General features: G+C 41.5%; 1 protein-coding gene across 1 annotated transcript in view; it reads left to right on the forward strand.

Annotated features, from left to right (window-relative positions):
• The first annotated feature begins 8052 nt into the window (after nt 1-8052).
• ERMP1 (endoplasmic reticulum metallopeptidase 1) overlaps nt 8053-18227 on the forward strand; it is a 52687-nt gene continuing 42512 nt past the window's right edge. The window contains exons 1-4 of the mRNA XM_059924773.1: nt 8053-8468; nt 10151-10452; nt 14045-14172; nt 14838-14943. Of these exons, the coding sequence (XP_059780756.1) occupies nt 8128-8468; nt 10151-10452; nt 14045-14172; nt 14838-14943 (877 nt within the window). The 5' untranslated portion in view covers nt 8053-8127. The remainder of the gene's footprint in view (nt 8469-10150; nt 10453-14044; nt 14173-14837; nt 14944-18227) is intronic.

Raw genomic sequence — 18227 nt, forward strand, 5'->3', positions numbered from 1 at the left:
CAGATGGTCACAGGCTCACAGGGCAAGTGAAACAGGCCCAGCACAGAGCCCGCGAGAGGGGTTCGGGCAGCTGCAGGAGGAGGTAGCTGCTTAGAGATGCGGTCTCTGGGTGTGCTCTGTTAGATGCGCTGAACCCTGGCAACACTCATGCTCATTATTTTTTTTAAATTAATTAATTAATTAATTAATTTTTGGCCACGTTGGGTCTTCTTTGCTGCGCATGGGCTTTCTCTAGTTGGGGCGAGCGGGGGCTACTCTACGTTGCGGTGCGCGGGTTTCTCATTGTGGTGGCTTCTCTTGCTGTGGAGCACAGGCTCTAGGTGCACGGGCTTCAGTAGTTGTGGCATGAGGGCTCAGTAGTTGTGGTACGTGGGCTCAGTAGTTACGGCTCGCGGGCTCTAGAGCTCAGTCTCAGTAGTTGTGGCACATGGGCTTAGTTGCTCTGTGGCATGTGGGATCTTCCCAGACCAGGGCTCGAACCCGTGTCCCCTGCCTTGGCAGGTGGGTTCTTAACCACTGCACCACCAGGGAAGTCCATGCTCATTAATTTTTTAGTTGTCTAAAACAACTGAGCTTCAGCATGGAGTCAGCTTCTCCCACCCCCAAACTGCTGAGTCACCCGCCTCTCTCCCCACTCACCTGCCCCTGCAGCCCCAGGAGGAAGGCAAATAAAGCCCTGGGCACATGGCCCTCAAGTACCAATAAATCCCTGGAGACTTCTGGCTTCCTGGGTTCTTTTCCTCTAATACAAAGAATGTACTCTGGATGGAGGGAAGAGAAAATGCAAAATCCAAAGCCATTTAAAAGTCTAAGCACCAGTTCTTCTCTAGTGTCACAGATTGAATTTAAAGAATGAGAATTAAGTGAAAATTCTCTCCAAAAAATTTTTTTATTTGTTCAGCTATTCATTAATTGCTGAATCTTTACCCTAAAACTTTTAGTCTAGAAATGTACTTGAGCTCAGGTCAGAGATGAGGTTTTGACATTGCATTCCCCTGTTGGATCACATCCATGCTGGAATCAATTTAAAAACTGCCTTCCTAAGGATTAAAATGTGGCCGATATTAAGCGTCTTCCTAGACACAGGGTTGAGGAGCCTGACCTCACAGCCTGAGGCTCTTTAAAGGGAACACTGAGATCATGGTAGGAAAAGTGGGAGAGAAATGAATAAAGAAGAAAAAAATCACCCACAGAGAACCACTGTCATCGCATCAATGTATTTCCTTCCACATATTTAATATTCAGAAGTATATGCTTTGCTCAATTTGGTATATTTTTTCCTTCCTCTTAATATTTACAACATGAGCACTTCTCCCACATTATTGAATAGACTTTGGTAATGTTGTATTTAATACTATATGATGTCCCACACTCCGGATGTACTGTAATTTATTTGACCTTGATTTTTATATGCTGAAGTCATTTCCACAGGTTTGATTTTTATAGATGAACATTCTTTTGCATTTTTCTTTTTTTTTTTTTTTTTAATTTTATCACATCAACCTACTCCTACATGTGAAAATACTACATCAAAAATCGTAAATTCTTTTAAGGCTCCTGGTACATCTTGCCAAATTGCTTTCCAGAAAGGCATTCAGATATGTATTCTATCTGCATCATGTAAGTGCTTATCAATTAAACTTTTGCCAGCGTGCATATTATAATTAAAAAACAGAACACAGAAACCTTTTTCAATGTGATAAGTTTAAAATGGCCTACATTTTCACATGTATTCCTTTGATACAAAGGGTGAATGGTTTACATATTTTTCTAATGAGGCATTGATATTTTTCTTGCTGATGTTAATATATATATTAAGTTAAATATAGCTATTAATTTATAATAAATTATATAATATAAAATAACATATAATAAAATATAAATATGTACATTAAATTTATCAAGACAGAGAGAGAGAGAGAGACAGAGTATACAGTATATTAGTCTCCTGTTTTAAAAATTTGTTGAAAATAATGTTTCAAGTTTGTCATTTGACTTTTCATTTTTTTGGTGATTGTTTTTGACATACAGAAGTTTTAAATTTTGTGTGTTCAGCATGTGATTTTCCACTTTATGATTTCCTCTACTTTTTTGATTAAAGTGTCCTTGGCCATTTCGAATCTTAATTATTATAATTATTTAATTATGTTTACCTTATTTTTTAATCAGTTAAAAATTGTTTATATTTAATTCTGACTTCTACTTGACTGGGGGGGGTGTAATATGGCATAAGTTTCCAATTTTATTTTTCCCTCAAAAGAGCCAATTTTGTCACCCCATTTGTTTCCAAAAGGCCTTTTATAAAATTTATTTTTTATTGAATTATAGTTGAATTATAATGTTGTTTTAATTACTGCTGTACAGCAAAGTGACTCAGTTATACATATATATATTCATTTTCATATTCTTTTCCGTTATGGTTTATCACAGGATATTGAATATACTTCCCTGTGCTATACAGTAGGACCTTGGTGTTTATCCATTCTTATATATGCCAGTTTGCATCTTAGAATCCCAAACTCCCACTCCTACCCTCTACTACCCCCCTCCCCCTTGGCCACCACCAGCCTATTCTCTATGTCCCTGGTTTTGTTTCTGTTTCATAGATAGGTTCATTGTGTCATATATTAGATTCCACATATAACTGATATCATATGGTATTTGTCTTGCTCTTTCTGACTTACTTTGCTTAGTATGATAATCTCTAGTTGCATCCATGTTGCTGCAAATGGCATTATTTCATTCTTTTTTACGACTGAGTAGTATTCCATTGTATATATATACCACATCTTCTTTATCCATTCACCTGTCAATGGACATTTAGGTTGTTTCCATGTATTGGCTCTTGTGAATAGTGCTGCTATGAACACAGGGGTGCATGTATCTTTCTGAGTTATAGTTTTGTCCAGATATATGCCCAGGAGTGGGATTGCTGGATCATATGGTAATTCTATTTTTAGTTTTCTGAGGAACCTCCATACTGTTTTCCACAGTGACTGCACCAACTTACATTCCCACCAACAGTGTAAGAGGGCTCCCTTTTCTCCACACCCTCTGTAGCATTTGTTATTTGTAGACTTTTTTAATGATGGCCATTCTGACCAGTGTGAGGTGGTACCTCATTGTAATGTTGATTTTCATTTCTCTAATAATTAGTGATGTTAAGCATTTTTTCATGTGCCTATTGTCCATCTGTATTTCTTCTTTGGAGAAATGTCTCTTTAGGTTTTCTGCCCATTCAAAAGGCCTTTTTAGCCAGATATAGGTTCTTCCAAAATCAGAGAATCTCCTTTCCAATTGGCCATGGAAAAGGGTTATCGGACATGGCAACTTCAGTTAGTAATGAAACTGGACTGGTTTTCTACCTCCTATGTGGCCACCAGCAACAGGATAGTAAGGAGCAGGAGGGACCAACCTGGAGTTTGAAGGGGAGGTAAGAGTGGTACACCATCACCCTCTCCCTGGGCTCCAAGGACAGCTCAGCTCGTGGGGGTAGAAAAGCTCCGAACAAAAGGGGGATTTACAGATCTGGCCTCTGTGCCCTTTATTTATTTATTTATTTATTTAGAAAGCACTGGCTCTTTTATTTTATTTTTTAAGATTTATTTATTATTTACTAATTTTAGGCTGCATCGGGTCTTAGTTGCGGCACGTGGGATCTTCGTTGACACACGTGGCATCTTTTATCGTTGTGGTGCGCGGGCTTCTCTCTAGCTGTGGCCTGCGGGTTTTCTCTTGTCTAGCTGTGGCACGCAGGCTCCAGGGTGCGTGGGCTCTGTAGTTGTGGCACGCGGGTTCCAGAGCATGAGGGCTCTGTAGTTTGCGGCACATGGGCTCTAGTTGAGGCGCGCGAGCTCAGTAGTTGTGGCACGCAGGCTTTAGTTACCCCGCGGCACGTGGGATCTTAGTTCCCCAACAAGGGATTGAACCCTCATCCCCTGCATTGTAAGGCAGATTCTTTAACATTGGACCACCAGGGAAGTCCCTCTGTTTCCTTTAGAAAGCCCGTTTCCACCAGCACTGTCAGCTCCCAGACTGCCTGGCTTATTGCAGGTGCTTACTGTAGCTGACCATTGTTACCAGCTCCCAAATATTCCATTGCAGAGCTCCATAATTAGGAAGACCAGTTGTCTACCGGCACCCTGAGGCCCTTGCTTAAGCCTGAAGGGACCTAAACCTGCCCTCTGCCCCCCAAAAAAACAAAACCCAAAACCAAAAAACTAATGGTGTCCCCTGAACCTGGGCATGAGCTCCATCCCTGGCCCTTTAAACAGAGTCGGCCCATCCTCATACCACCTCAGTGAGTACATTAAACCCTGTTGCTGTAGGCAACAGGACCTGTCTACAATATTTATCCAAGACCTTTTTTGCCTTTGGAATCATTGTTCTTGATTTCTCGATCTTTGATTCACTCTGCCTGTCGAGTTTTGACATCTTTTCTGTCTTTTGCAACCGGTTTGCATTCTCTCTCTCTAGCTCTTTTTTTTTTTTTTGGCCGTGCCACGTGCAGCACGGAGGATCTTAGTTACCTGACCAGGGATCAAACCTGGGCCCTTGGCAGTGAGAGCGAGGATCCCTAACCACTGGACCACCAGGGAATTCCCTGGATTCTCTTCTCACCTCTTGGCTTGGCACCTCCCTTGATTTTAATGTCAGTCTCAGAGAACTTTCACCAAGTGCCCCAGTAGCCCCTCTTCCAAGGAAGGAGGCATGTAGGCCATGCGATGACGTCTGTGGAAGACAGAGACTGGCAATTTACCTGAATCCTGACAGCTTGCATGCCTTTCCATTCACCTTGGCCAGGTTACTAGGAAATACTGGAGAGATGGCAAAACAGGGACTTGGGACTCTCAATGCCTGTCAAGTTGGTTTAACTCTCACTTTGTCCTAAAGGGATACATAAGAAAAACATAATTATCTGCTAAGCCAGATGAATTGAGTCAACCCCACTGATCAATAGCTCACCAGATGGGGCAGCCGAAGACTCTCACATCCCATTCTGTCCTCATCAGCAACTTGATATGTAGGAACTAGAATGTGTGTTTCAATTGACTGTGGTCTACTTCCCACGCAATTAAAACTACAGATAAATGACCTCAAATAATTCAAAGGCCAGACGTTAGCAAAGTCTTTTATTAGCCTCTATCATCTAGGTGTGGTCATTGTGCTGCTCTGCCTGGCACTGAGACACTGAGTGATCTCATAAAACATAACCTAGAGCATAACCTTCCACTGCTCAAAACCACTCCAGAGTCCTTGCTGTGACCCAGGAAGCCCTCCTTGCACTGGCCCCTGCCCACTTCTCTGATCATCTCTCTCTATCACTACTCCCTAACCCCATGCTCAGTCTGCTTTAGCCACATGCCCTGCTCAGTGTTGCTTCAGAACACCCCAGTTCATTTCCCTCTGCTGGGAACATTCTTTCCTCAGGCTTTTATGGCCCTATTCCTGACTTCATGCAGAGAGAGAGATCAAATGTCATCTCCTCAGAGAGATCTTCTTTGATCACCTTGCTTAAAAGAGCAGCCTCGGTCACTCTCAATTCCCTGCTTTATTTTTCTCCTTAACAGTTTATCTGACATTTTATTCACACAGAAACACACACACACACACACACACACACACACACACGCACGCACTTTCGTTTATTGTCTCCCCACTAGAATGTAAGCTCTGTGAAGGCAGAAACACTGATTTGTTCATCTAGATGTTTCCCCACCTTGATCAGCATCTGACACAGAGTAGACAGCCAACAACTGGTAGCTTAAAAATATTCAAATGCGAATAGCATAGCTTATATAAGTCTAGAGAAAGACTGCCTTCCAAGACCCCAACTGTAATAGCTCAACTTCCACCACCTAGGACTCTATGATTATATCATGATAGGAAACTGGCTTTTAACCCATTCTGCCAAGGATTGTATAAGAAGGAAAATTCTGTAAAATAGTATTTAATGAGATTTATGTATGAGGATCTTTCACATGGATTAGCTGATTAATCCTCACTGAAGTTCTTTAAGGCAGTCGTTATCTCCATTATCACAGATAAGGCCATTCACACTGAAACTTTACCTTGCATAATGCCATGTGTATTAAAGGTACATGATTCAGGAACTCAGATCTATTTGCCTCCAACGATCAGGCTTTTTTCTTTTTCTTTTTTCCAGTCTTTTTTCTACTATGGTACACTGACTCCCATGGAATATTGTCAGAGATGCTTAACATACATTATCTATTCAGAAAAAGAGAGCCCAGATGACTTAACCAGTAACACAGCTCCTGAGAAGTGTAACTTATCCCTAGGTTTTCTGACACCCACCCAGTCTAGCAAGTCACAGCATAAAATAAGTAAAGTGTAAAAGACCATGAGACATTTGTGCCCTACCCCTAGGAACTAGAGACCTCCACAACTTGTTATGCTGCAGTGGACAGAGTCATTTCCGAGGTTTTACCTTCCAAAGATGGTGGAGGTGCTGGATTTTTGGAAAGAGACAAGACAGTAAGACAGCTGGTTCTTATAAAAAGACAATATATATTCATTTGCTCATTTAATAAATATGTACTGAGTGGTGACCATGGGCTAAGCACAGAGTTAAGCACTGAGGACATAGTAATGAATAAATAAGATAGACATTGTCTTTGGTCTCATGGATCTTACAGACTAAAAAGGATCTTACTGAGCTAAAATTATGCTGCTGCCATAAAACTGTTACGATTTCATTCATTCACACAATCAAGAAATATTTATTGATTACATACTACATGTTGTGTTAAGAGAAGGAAATAAAATGGTGAACAAAACCAGACATGATTCCTGCCTTCATGGAGCTTACAGTCTAATGAGGAAGATGTTAAATAATTACATACATACAAGGTGCTATGAGATCCTACAATTAGGGGAAACTGACTTCATCAGATTAGGAGATTCTTGCTTGAGGAAGTTCCACTTAAGCTGAGACTTGAATGATAAACAGGAGTTAAAACTAGGCAATGAGGGGAGGGAAGAACATTCCAGACAACTCAGTGTGTAAGATCCTGCTGTAGAAGGAAGGATGGTGAGCAGGAAGGACTTTGAAAGAGGTCACTGTGACTAGAGAGTTGGAAATAAGGAGTGCCCTGGTCTCAGGTGGGCCTGAGCAGTAGGCAGGGGCAGACCGGTCAGGTAGTGCACATTCCCAGTTGGTCTCTAGGTTAATAGACAGGGTACCGCAGCAACTCCATGCTGGAGACACAGAGATTTGAGGCAGAGAGGCTCATTGCATCAGCAGGAAGAAGACTAGATGCTCACTAGGGTCTACACTAAAACCAAGGCTCTGCTTCTTCCCACCCAGGGCGACATGGAGGGAGGAATGTCTTTTCTGAATCTTCCTTTCCAGAGTGCCATATTCAATATGCTGTTTTGGGAACCCACTGAATTAGATTTAAGTTCTTCACCTGTTACCTGTAAGTTCTTCAGCTATTAAGAGGACATAAAAATACTTTCTTTTCAGGATTCTTATGAGAATCAAATGAGATAGTGTATTAAAGCACTTAGCACAGTGTTTGGCTCATGGAGGGTATTCAAGAAATAACAGCTATTATTTATCTTAGTCTGTTAAATGGAGACAATGGTTACCTCACATGGTTATGAAGACCTGTGATTAGATCACTGTACGTGGAAGCATGAGGCTAGGCCTCCTCTGCGCAGTCCTGTTTCTAATATGAAGAGCCAGGCGCCTACTTTTTCCAGAGCCTATTCTAACGCTCCTTGCGAAAGCTGGGCCATTGCCTTCTTCATGATGCGTAAATAATGAACCTCGTGCATTCTTTTAAAAGCAATCTCTCTTTTCTCACGTTTCTAGGTTTATGGTTATCTTTCCATTTATTAATCTCTGTCCCCACACCAGGCAGGGAAGCCCTGAATAAGAAGGTACATCCATCACGCCCAGCCGGGTGTTGGCCCTGCCGCGGAGCCCGCCAGCAATCTGCCCGAAGAACCTGGGTCGCGGCGCGGCGGGACCGGCCAATCAGAAGAAGTTTGGCCCTCTGCAGTTTCCGTCCGCTCACTAGGAGGCGCTGCGGCCGCCGCCGCGGCTCCCGGGGCTGTAGCGGGCCGGGGCGGTTGGACCGGCTGCTGACGCTCGTGGCCATGGAGTGGGGTTCGGAGTCGGGAGCTGTGAGGCGGCACCGCATCGGAGGGGAGCGCCGGGACGGCCCGGCGGCCGCGCCGCAACTGGAGAGGGAGGCCCTGGCGCAGGAGCCCCTGGCGGACGCGTGTGGCGGCGGCGCGAGGACGCGGAAGCGGAGTGGGGAGGGGAGCGGCAGCGCGAGCCGGGGCGCGGGTACCGGACTGTCTGAGGCGCGCGCCTCGCTGGGGCTGGCGCTTTACCTCCTCGCGCTGCGGGCGCTCGTGCAGCTCTCGCTGCAGCAGCTCATGGTGCGTGGGGCCGCTGTTGGCCACCGCGGAGAGTTCGACGCACGCCGAGCCAGGTACCGCCGCCTCCGCCGGGCCCGGGCGTCCCTTTGCGGTGCGGAACCCCGCACCTGTGTGCACCTGCCCCCGCGGGGCCTCCCGGGCTCGCCGCCCCCGCCCGGCTGCACGTGGGGTGGGGTGGCCTGGCGCGTTCCCCTTCTGGAGCCCCAATTTGCGGGACGCGGGGCTCGCGCGGCCCCCTTTTAAGCTCGTCGTACAGGTGCGGGTGGCCAGGGCGATTGCGCCGGCTTTTCCATCCCTTTTTTGCCTCACCTGCAGATGGTTTGGTTATTAGTAATCGCCTATCTTTCGGAGCAACTTACCCTTTTTACTAGCTCTCCTACTTTGCAAGTGAGATGAAAGGCTGTGAGGTTTGTGGACCCAGTTCGGTTTTCTGGGAAGGGTCCGAAGGGGCTAATGCAGTGGTCTAAATCTTTGAGGGTCACAGGTCTCAAACCTGAGAGCTATGGAGGCTCTCCCTGGAAGACGGCACATTCAAAATTTTACTATTTCAGAACTTCTCAATTTCCTGGAGTTTGTCCTTGGGTCCTTGGTGTGTAAGGTTTGGCTTTTTTAAAAAAAAACAAAACAAAACAAGAGACCTTTAAGTATACTAGGAAACGTGAATTAAGTCAAAGGTATTGTGACCTAAGTGTGTCAAAGCTCATAAAATCATAAGCTAGCAGACTTTTCAACAGCCATGGTGTTTTAGAAAACTTTTTAAGTACAAAATGCTGGAAGTTTATTTTCTTAAAGGCTTTCTGAAACACGGCTCCCCACCCCCTGTTTTCCTCACTTGGAATGCAGTGAAAAGACAAAAAAAATTTTTGTTTGTTTTAGGGGTAGAGTTGGTTTTGGCCTGAATTGAAGTTACTTGGCCTTGTGTGCACAATGAGAGGGCTGAGTCCATTCTTCAAAAGTTTTTCTTTGCTTATTTAACCTCTTGACTTAATTGTCTTTGCTTTTGGTTTCTGCTACTTAGAATCAGTAACCCAGCCGTCAGTAACCCTCCAGAGTGTGACACAATGAAATTGTATTCTGTCCTGTCTAGCCATCAGCAGTGATACATTTTGAATAAAATCTCTTGGTTTTGTATTGATTCGATATGGGGGTTGGGAGAAGTTGGGAGTGGAGTGAGTGTAGAAAACTGAAGGGATGAACTCATGGAAGGCAAAATAAAATGATGGAACTTTGCAAGTGATTTTCACATGTTACCTGAAATACTAAAGGCAGCCTCTTTTATGTGAGAAGTCAGAGAACTTGTTCTTTGGCAAGGGGAAGTGTGGAGGAAAAGTTGCTCTGTGCTAAGTGTTAGTTTGTTTTTTTTTTTTTTTTTTTAATTTTTTATTTATTATTTATTTATTATTTTTATTTTTGGCTGTGTTGGGTCTTCGTTCCTGTGTGAGGGCTTTCTCCAGTTGCGGCGAGTGGGGGGCCACTCTTCATCGCGGTGCGCGGGCCTCTCACGATCGCGGCCTCTCATGTTGCCGAGCACAGGCTCCAGACGCGCAGGCTCAGCAGTTGTGGCTCACGGGCCCAGTTGCTCCGCGGCATGTGGGATCTTCCCAGACCAGGGCTCGAACCCGTGTCCCCTGCATCGGCAGACAGATTCTCAACCACTGCGCCACCAGGGAAGCCCCTAAGTGTTAGTTTTAAGCCTAGGACGCCTTGTCATCGTGATTCTTCTGGTTGCTTCCAGGGATTATCTTGAACACATAACATCCATTGGCCCCAGGACTACAGGAAGTCCAGAAAATGAAATTCTGACAGTGCGTTACCTTTTGGAACAGATTAAACTGATTGAAGTTCAGAGCAACAACCTTCACAGGATTTCAGTAGATGTACAACGGCCCACAGGCTCCTTTAGCATTGACTTTTTGGGAGGGTTTACAAGCTACTATGACAACATCACCAACGTTGTGGTAAAGCTGGAACCCAGAGATGGAGCCCAGCATGCTGTCCTGGCCAACTGTCATTTTGACTCAGTGGCAAACTCACCAGGTTTGTGCCTGTTTTTCAGTCATTTTGAAATCCTCACAACAAGAAAGCTTGTTAACTCTAAGCTGCTTGAGCAATTGTGGGCACTATTTTCTTAGACAAATCTTTTCATTGCGATGGAAGATAGGATAATTAGAATAATTATCATTTAGTTTAAAGTCTGCCTTTCAGTATTCTCTCAAGTGCTTTGTTTTCTTAATTTTTAAACATTAGTGCCAGCAGCCCAGCGACAGGGCATCGAGTATTTCTGGCAGACTGAAATAGCCTTATCAGTGTTACCAGTGTGTGTTCTTCAGTCATGGAGTTAGGTCCTGCCACTTCAAGTGTTTACTCAGCTAGGTGTCGTGCTAGGCTTTGGGGTTATGGGATAAAGGAACAGTACTGGCCTTCAAGGGACACATGGTTTGGAGGCTCACTCTCCTAGCAGTTTCTGTCGACCTATAACGTGAGAATGTTGGTCCGTTGGGGATGTCATACTGGTAGAGTACCTCATTAATCCATAAATCTAGCCCTGAAAATACTTCAGCAGAATAGAGTAATTGATGTTTAGGACAGTGCCTGACCAGTAAATATTTGTTGAATTCAATATCTCCTAAATCGAACTTCAATTTTTTAGAGTAAGATTCCTCAGAAAAAGGTTTTCAGTGGCTAGAAATTGTAAATAGGGAAGAATAGAAAATAATAGCAATTTGCAGTGAGATGGCATCTGGTTCAGTCCCCTCATTTGACACAGGAATACACTTAGCTGATCACCACTGATCTGAGACAGGCCCAGGACCTGGGTTTCCTGGCTAGTCAGTTCTTTTAGCTATATTTGAAAGGAAGGAGAGTATTAGGATGTAGTTAATGTTCCCTTTGGCAAACTACTTAACTTCTTTCCTCAGTTTCTAATCTGAAAAATGGCGATATAACAGTACTTTCCTAATGGCATTGCTTAGAGGATTAAATGCGGATTAAATACGAGTAAAATAGAATAGCAACTGGCATGAAAAATCCTTTTTTTGCAATTAGTAGTTATTTAATATTAAGTACTTCCGGATTGCTTAAACTTACATCATCCCCAATATGAACATCTAGAGTTATACAAACTATAAATTAAAATTTATGTACTTGATAAAATTTTTCATACTAGGATATCTTTAATTAGGAATCTTGCCAATTGCATTTAGAATGTAACATGCTTTTTCAAAAATTAGTATGCACTCATCTGTTTTATAAGGTCAGAAATACCTTTGTGTGTGCTGGGGAAATTAGTGGTCTTGTATGTCCATTTCAAAGCGGTAATAAAATAAGCATCACCCTATGCCCACTATTTTGATGCTTAAAATCTAGGAAGGGACAAATTAACATCATGGTTATTTAAGAGCATTATATAAGAAAGACATGTATACAAGTATCAGAAACAAACAGTACCAAATGTTAGAAATCACATATATGGAGTCCAGTAATGAAAGGATGGCATTTTGTGGGTTACTGGAACCCATTTTTAACTAAAATTTTGTAAGGATACCTATGCCAACAATCTCAGGGAAATTTCTGTCATTAATAAATTGTTAAAAATAGTTTTAAAAACGTTCATAAAATAGACTGTCACCTAAATTTTTTTAGTGGATGAACAAATTGAAACATTATTTTTTAAGGGTACTTCTCAGCAAGGTATCTGGAACTTAGGAACTGATACCAATTAGGAGTAATGTTACCCACAGAAAGGCCTTAAATATCTTCTTGGGTTTGCTGCATGGTTCCAGGTTGTTATTCTGGGGCTGGCTTCAGTTTCAGGGTTAATTCTAAATGGAAAGGGATGTTGGTTAAGCATCCAGCCCTTATAGATACTGTCCTCTGACTTTCCTTCACTTTCTTAAAGACCCTGACCCTTCTCTAGGTTTATTCTCAGACACCAGAGCCATTAAAATAAAGGAAGATAAAAGGACAGTTTAACTTTTAATCAACTCTATAGAGATATATATCTTTAAATTTCCATTTCTCTTCTTTTGAATAAAGAAAAATTTTACTGCTTTTTATTTTAAAGTAAGTCACAGTCTCAAAGTTAAAAATCCTTTGTTTCCTTTGGTTTTTGAAAGGTGGCACTTTTTACTGATAGCTACATTATACTTCCTGCTTGATAGTACTTAGGTAATTATTACTTTGTTTCACTTCGATTAAAATACAATCCAGTAATCAGTACTGAGATAAGTATAGCTAGTAAGTAGTTTCTTCTCAAGTAGGAATGGGGTCTGGAATTTAACAGCACCAAAACAAGCATTTTAGCTGGCTGCAGAGCCTTCCTTAAGTTTGCAAAGAGGAGAAGGAAAAGCTAACACTGAATGCCTACCACATGCTAGGCCCTGTGCATTACCTTGCAATCCTCACAACACAACTGTGAAATATAGATGTCATTAATCTGCTCTCTAGACCAGGAAATAGTAAAGGGGCAGAGCTAGAATTTACATCCAAGTCTTTCTTACTCTAAAACCTACACTATTCTCTGTAGCACCCTGCCTCCCACTGTGTAAACCCAGAAATGCTGTTGCCTGGGTTGTTACTGTGCCTATTTACTTTGATTATTCTTTGAAATTTTATTATGGAAAATTTCAAATATATACAGAAAGAGAATTGTTTAATGAACCTGAGTGTACCTGTCACCCAGCTTCAACAGTTCAATCTTGCTTCTCTACTGCCCTACCCCCCACCCCTGACCTTGACTATTTTAAAGCAGATCTCAGCTATATCAGTTCCTCTGTAAGTATTTTGGGCTGTATTGTTGAAAGATAAGGACTCTTTTTTTTTTTTTGACATGCTCATAACACCATGAATTACCTCACTGAAAAACTTAACAATAATTCCTTAATATCATCAAATATCCAGTCAGTTCCTTAATGACCTCTTATGGTACTTTTAAAAAAGTCTTGGCCCTAAAGTCATCTTTATAATCACCTTTAATTAATATATAACATTTCTGAATTAAGAGGTTAAGTGATTTGATGAGGTTCTCTGCTTTATCAGTGCTGGGACCAAAGATTACTACTTAGGTCATCGGTCTCCTTTCCCGTATCTTACTAGATTGAGTGTCTTCTTTGTACTTTTTCATCACATGATCCCCTTGGAGAAACTTTAAAAAATGCTACACTATCCACACTGACCTCTCTTATGATTTTGGCAGAAAAACTAGCAGGAAGGGAGTGGGTGGCAGTTGGAGATGACATAGGAAACCGTGAACACCAGAAGTGAGGATACTACAGAGGACGTGGAATAAGGATAAAGAATTTTAAAAATTGCTTTGGGCGATGAGAATGCCAGTTTTCAATATTGCCTTAGGTCCCTTCTGGTTGATTATTCAACAGGTATTAATTGAGCAACTATTGCGGGGCCAGGCACAGTTCCAGATACTGAGAGTAAATCAGCAAGCAAACCAAAGATTCCCGTTCTCCTGGAGTTTACTGCTGGTGGGTGTAATTATCACCAGATGATGACAGAGCTATGCTACTTGCAGCTATTGTGATGCTTCCTTGATGAGAAAACTCTGTTTCTTGCCATAATGGTTCATACTGTAAAGGTTTTAAAATCTGAGAAGCAAATCTGTTTTTCTGATTTAAAGGTGCCAGTGATGATGCAGTTAGCTGTTCAGTGATGCTGGAAGTCCTACGTGTCTTGTCAACATCTTCAGAAGCCTTACATCATGCTGTCATATTTCTCTTTAATGGTGCTGAGGAAAATGTCTTGCAAGTGAGATTTTACTGTTTTAAAGACTAGGCTTGAGTAATAATGGTAATGAGAATAATAATAATAACAATAGCTAACACTTATGCATTTTGATTATTCATTCGAGTAGTATCATAAAATGACATGCAAAAGAGATACTGTACTGGGCAGTACTTTAAAAAAATCTACAGCCACTTATGTATACATGTTTAATATTTGAAAACTCAACTTAGAACAGATCGTCTTATCAGTGTTTTTATTCATAAAAGGGCTCTGTGATGGCATAATTATTTGCCTCAGGTTTTCTAGAGTTTCAGAGATGTTTTGAGGCAGGCACACAGCATGAATGCCCAACCACAGGGATAGCGCCTTCCCTTCTATTGTTTTGCACTTTCTTTTGCACAGGCTCACACTTACTAAAGATGTTGTTTGGCTCCACTCATGGAAATCAGGCTGCCTTCTATGAAGAGTGACTTTCTGCTGAGCAAACTGCACACGGCCATTAGGGAGACAGAGACACACAGATGATGTCTTTAGATCCTGCCTTTGAAAAAAAAATGATTGGTTTTTTTTTTTTTTTATTCTTCCCCTCATCAACATAGACGTTCCGTCCTTTAAAAAAGCAAAATAAAGACTTTAATAGTATAAAATTGTTTAACTGATATCTGTTTTCTTTCCTTCTCATTCAGGCCAGTCATGGTTTTATTACCCAGCACCCGTGGGCCAGCTTGATTCGTGCATTTATTAACCTGGAGGCCGCGGGTGTAGGAGGGAAAGAACTTGTATTCCAAACAGGTGTGTGAGGCTGTACGTTGTGTATTTTAATGCTATTTTTGTTTTTATAAAAGTGGAAGTTTTTTGAATGTAAATAATCTAATGAAATGAACATTCTTTTAAAATCATGAGACAGTTTTAGCTTGTCTTTTTGAAGTTTTTAACAAAATAATATTAATTTTAATGTCATAAAAATCCAGTAATATGAATCAGAGTTCAAAGCTCAGATTTGTTTAGTTAGGGCATACTAAAATCTGATGTTGGTCGTTTCATGCCATTTTCCTGCTCTATTAGAAATTTGGGTAATGTATTTTAGCCAGAGATGTAGCATTTGCTAGAAGCTTAATAATGAGGAGTGTTTTGAGGTATGAGGTGGGCTAGGGGAAGTGAAGAAGGTGATATGGGAACTTGTTTTTTATTTTTTAGCACCCTTCACAGACATGATATTGTTTAAGTTATAGAGATATGTTAAGTGCTAAGTATGTCTTCACAACCTAAACAGTACCACATTTTAATATTCTCCATCCAACTTACTTTAGACTTTTACCACTCAAAATGAATGTATATTTTAACTTGAGCCAAACCTTTGAGCATCTCAAGGTTATGAGGTCAGAAGCAAGGTTCTCCCTTCTTTTCACCTCAAACCTTTCTGTTTACTCTTCATCTGAATAATGAGAAGAAGCTGGTACCTAATATTTATAGGGGTCAGTGGATGCAACACTATTATCCATTTTCCTCTAATTCTTGGATGTCAGTCAGGATAAGAGGAACACTTGATATAACAACCACCAGATCAAAAAGCAGCAAGAGAACATTCTGTAAGCAAAGAGGACACTGTGTCTTTCTTTTCTCTGGTGAAAATACTAGGGCTGCACATGGGCAGGAGTGTGTCTTTGTATATTTTCCCTCCTGGAAGTGTACTATAATTTAAGTACCTTCACATCCATACTTTTTAATTTGTTATCACTGGACCCTGCCCCTGTACTTCTAGGACCCAGAGAAGAACCAGTCTTAAGGTTTAGTCTGTGCCTTTCCTGAATTTTTTCTGTGCGTATTTATTAATGCATACATATTCTGTGTGTATATATTAATATATCTTTCGTACATATAATCCAGAGAGGTTAAAACACATTTACCTAACTCCTGGGTATACATTCAAAAAAAAAAAAAAAAACAGAGACATTAATTTGAATAGTTACATGCACTGCGATGTTCCTAGCAGCATTATTTACAATTGCCAAGATATGGAAGCAACCTAAGTGTCCATCAACAGGTGAATGGATAGTGTGTGTGTGTACACAATGGAATACTACTCAGCCATAAAAAAGAATGAAACTTTGCCATTTGCAGCAATGTGAATGGACTTGGAGGGCATTATGCTAAGTGAAATCAGTCAGAGAAAGACAAATACTGTATGATATCACTTATATGTGGAATCTAAAAAATACAACAGACTAGTAAATATAACAAAAAAGAGGCAGACTCACAGATATAGAGCACAAACTAGTGGTTACCAGGGAGGAGGGGAGGGGCACTATAGGGGTAGGGGAGTAGGAGGTGCAAACTGTTGGGTGTAAGACAGGCTCAAGGATGTGTTGTGCAACATGGGGAATATAGCCAATATTTTGTAATAACTTTAAATGGAAAGTAACCTTTAAAAATTGTGTTTCAAAAAAAAAAAATACTTACCTAGGGTTAACAAGGGCTAGACCCAAGTCATTTCATTTATTTATTTACATTTATTGAGTACTCATTTATGCTAGGTCTAATTTACAGTCCTGCTCTTTTTACTAAATGTGGACAGTTAGACATAAAAATTCTACAGTTTACATTTTAGATATAATTGCATTATTTGGAAGGATATAAACAAACTGTTAATAACAGTCACTACTGGATGGTGGGCATTGCTGTCAGAGCTGTGGTGGGTGTGACTAGAGTGGAGGATGGGGCAAAATGTGAAAAGCCAATTTGAACTCTCCACTGCTTCATAAACTTACAATCAGAATTGCCATTACAGCTTTACTGATACTCTTTATAGTTTTCTGTATTGTTTAAATTTTTTGCATTTCATATGATTACTTTAATAATAAAAACAGACTTGTTACTAGTTAGCAATATATATACAATTTAACTGTTTTACTCATTCTAAGGTAAAATCCTAGTATTTCAAAATTAAGTGTTTTCTAGAGGGGCATCCTACAAATATTTGTAAAGAATGTTCTCCCCCTTTCTTTGAGTCTTTGTATGCTGTTTTCCCTCTAGGTTTTGGTAGCTTATTCTTGTGGCTAAACTGTATACCTGAAAGCTTTCTGGGCACTTTCTGACAGTCTAATACCTTTCCCAGTATCTCTCTCACTTCCAGATGCCCTTCCTACAAAAGACTAGCTTTCTTGTGGGGATTGCTTTCAGAAAGCTAGTTAGTGTTGCTTCCATGTCTGAAGAGGGAGGATGAGGCCTCCTGGGTCTGGAGTCCTGGGGAGCTCTGCCAGACCACCCTGTCCTCAGCTTCTGCAACAGGTGCTTTTATCCTGCACAGTAGCGCTTGTCCTGCCCTGGGAACGTTTCCGTTAAAACAGTTTGTCCTCTCTAGTGCTCTGTTGTCACTTCAGAGAGACATTCGTTTGGGGAGTTTTTAGTGACTAGAATAATCATTGCTACCTAATTTTAAAAAAAATTTATTTATTTATTTATTTTTGGCTGCATTGGGTCTTCGTTGCTGCGCACAGGCTTTCTCTAGTTGCCGCGACTGGGGGCTACTCTTCATTGTGGTGCACGGGCTTCTCATTGCGGTGGCTTCTCTTGTTGTGGAGCACGGGCTCTAGGCGCGCGGGCTTCAGTAGTTGTGGCTCGCGGGCTCAGTAGTTGTGGCTCGCAGGCTCAGTAACTGTGGCGCCTGGGCTTAGTTGCTCCGCGGCATGTAGGATCTTCCTGGACCTGGGCTCGAACCCGTGTCCCCTGCATTGGCAAGCGGATTCTCAACCACTGCGCCACTAGGGAAGCCCCTTAGAGTATTTTTTGAGGTTCATCCATGTTGTAGCGTGTATCAGTACTTCATTCTTTTTCTTTTTCTTTTTTTTTTTTCCCCACCACATGGCTTGCAGGATCTTAGTTCCCCACCAGGAATTGAACCCGAGCCCTTCTGCAGTGGAAGCGCAGAGTCCTGATCAGTGAACCGCCAGGGATTCCCAAGTACTTCATTCTTTTTTATGGCTAGATTATATTACATTGTATGGATATCCTGCATTTCATTGATCCATTCTTCAGCTGATGGACATCTGGATTGTTTCCACTTTTAGGCTATTATG

The sequence above is a fragment of the Balaenoptera ricei genome, chromosome 6 (genome assembly GCF_028023285.1).
Source record: "Balaenoptera ricei isolate mBalRic1 chromosome 6, mBalRic1.hap2, whole genome shotgun sequence".
Classification (NCBI taxonomy): Eukaryota; Metazoa; Chordata; class Mammalia; order Artiodactyla; family Balaenopteridae; genus Balaenoptera; species Balaenoptera ricei.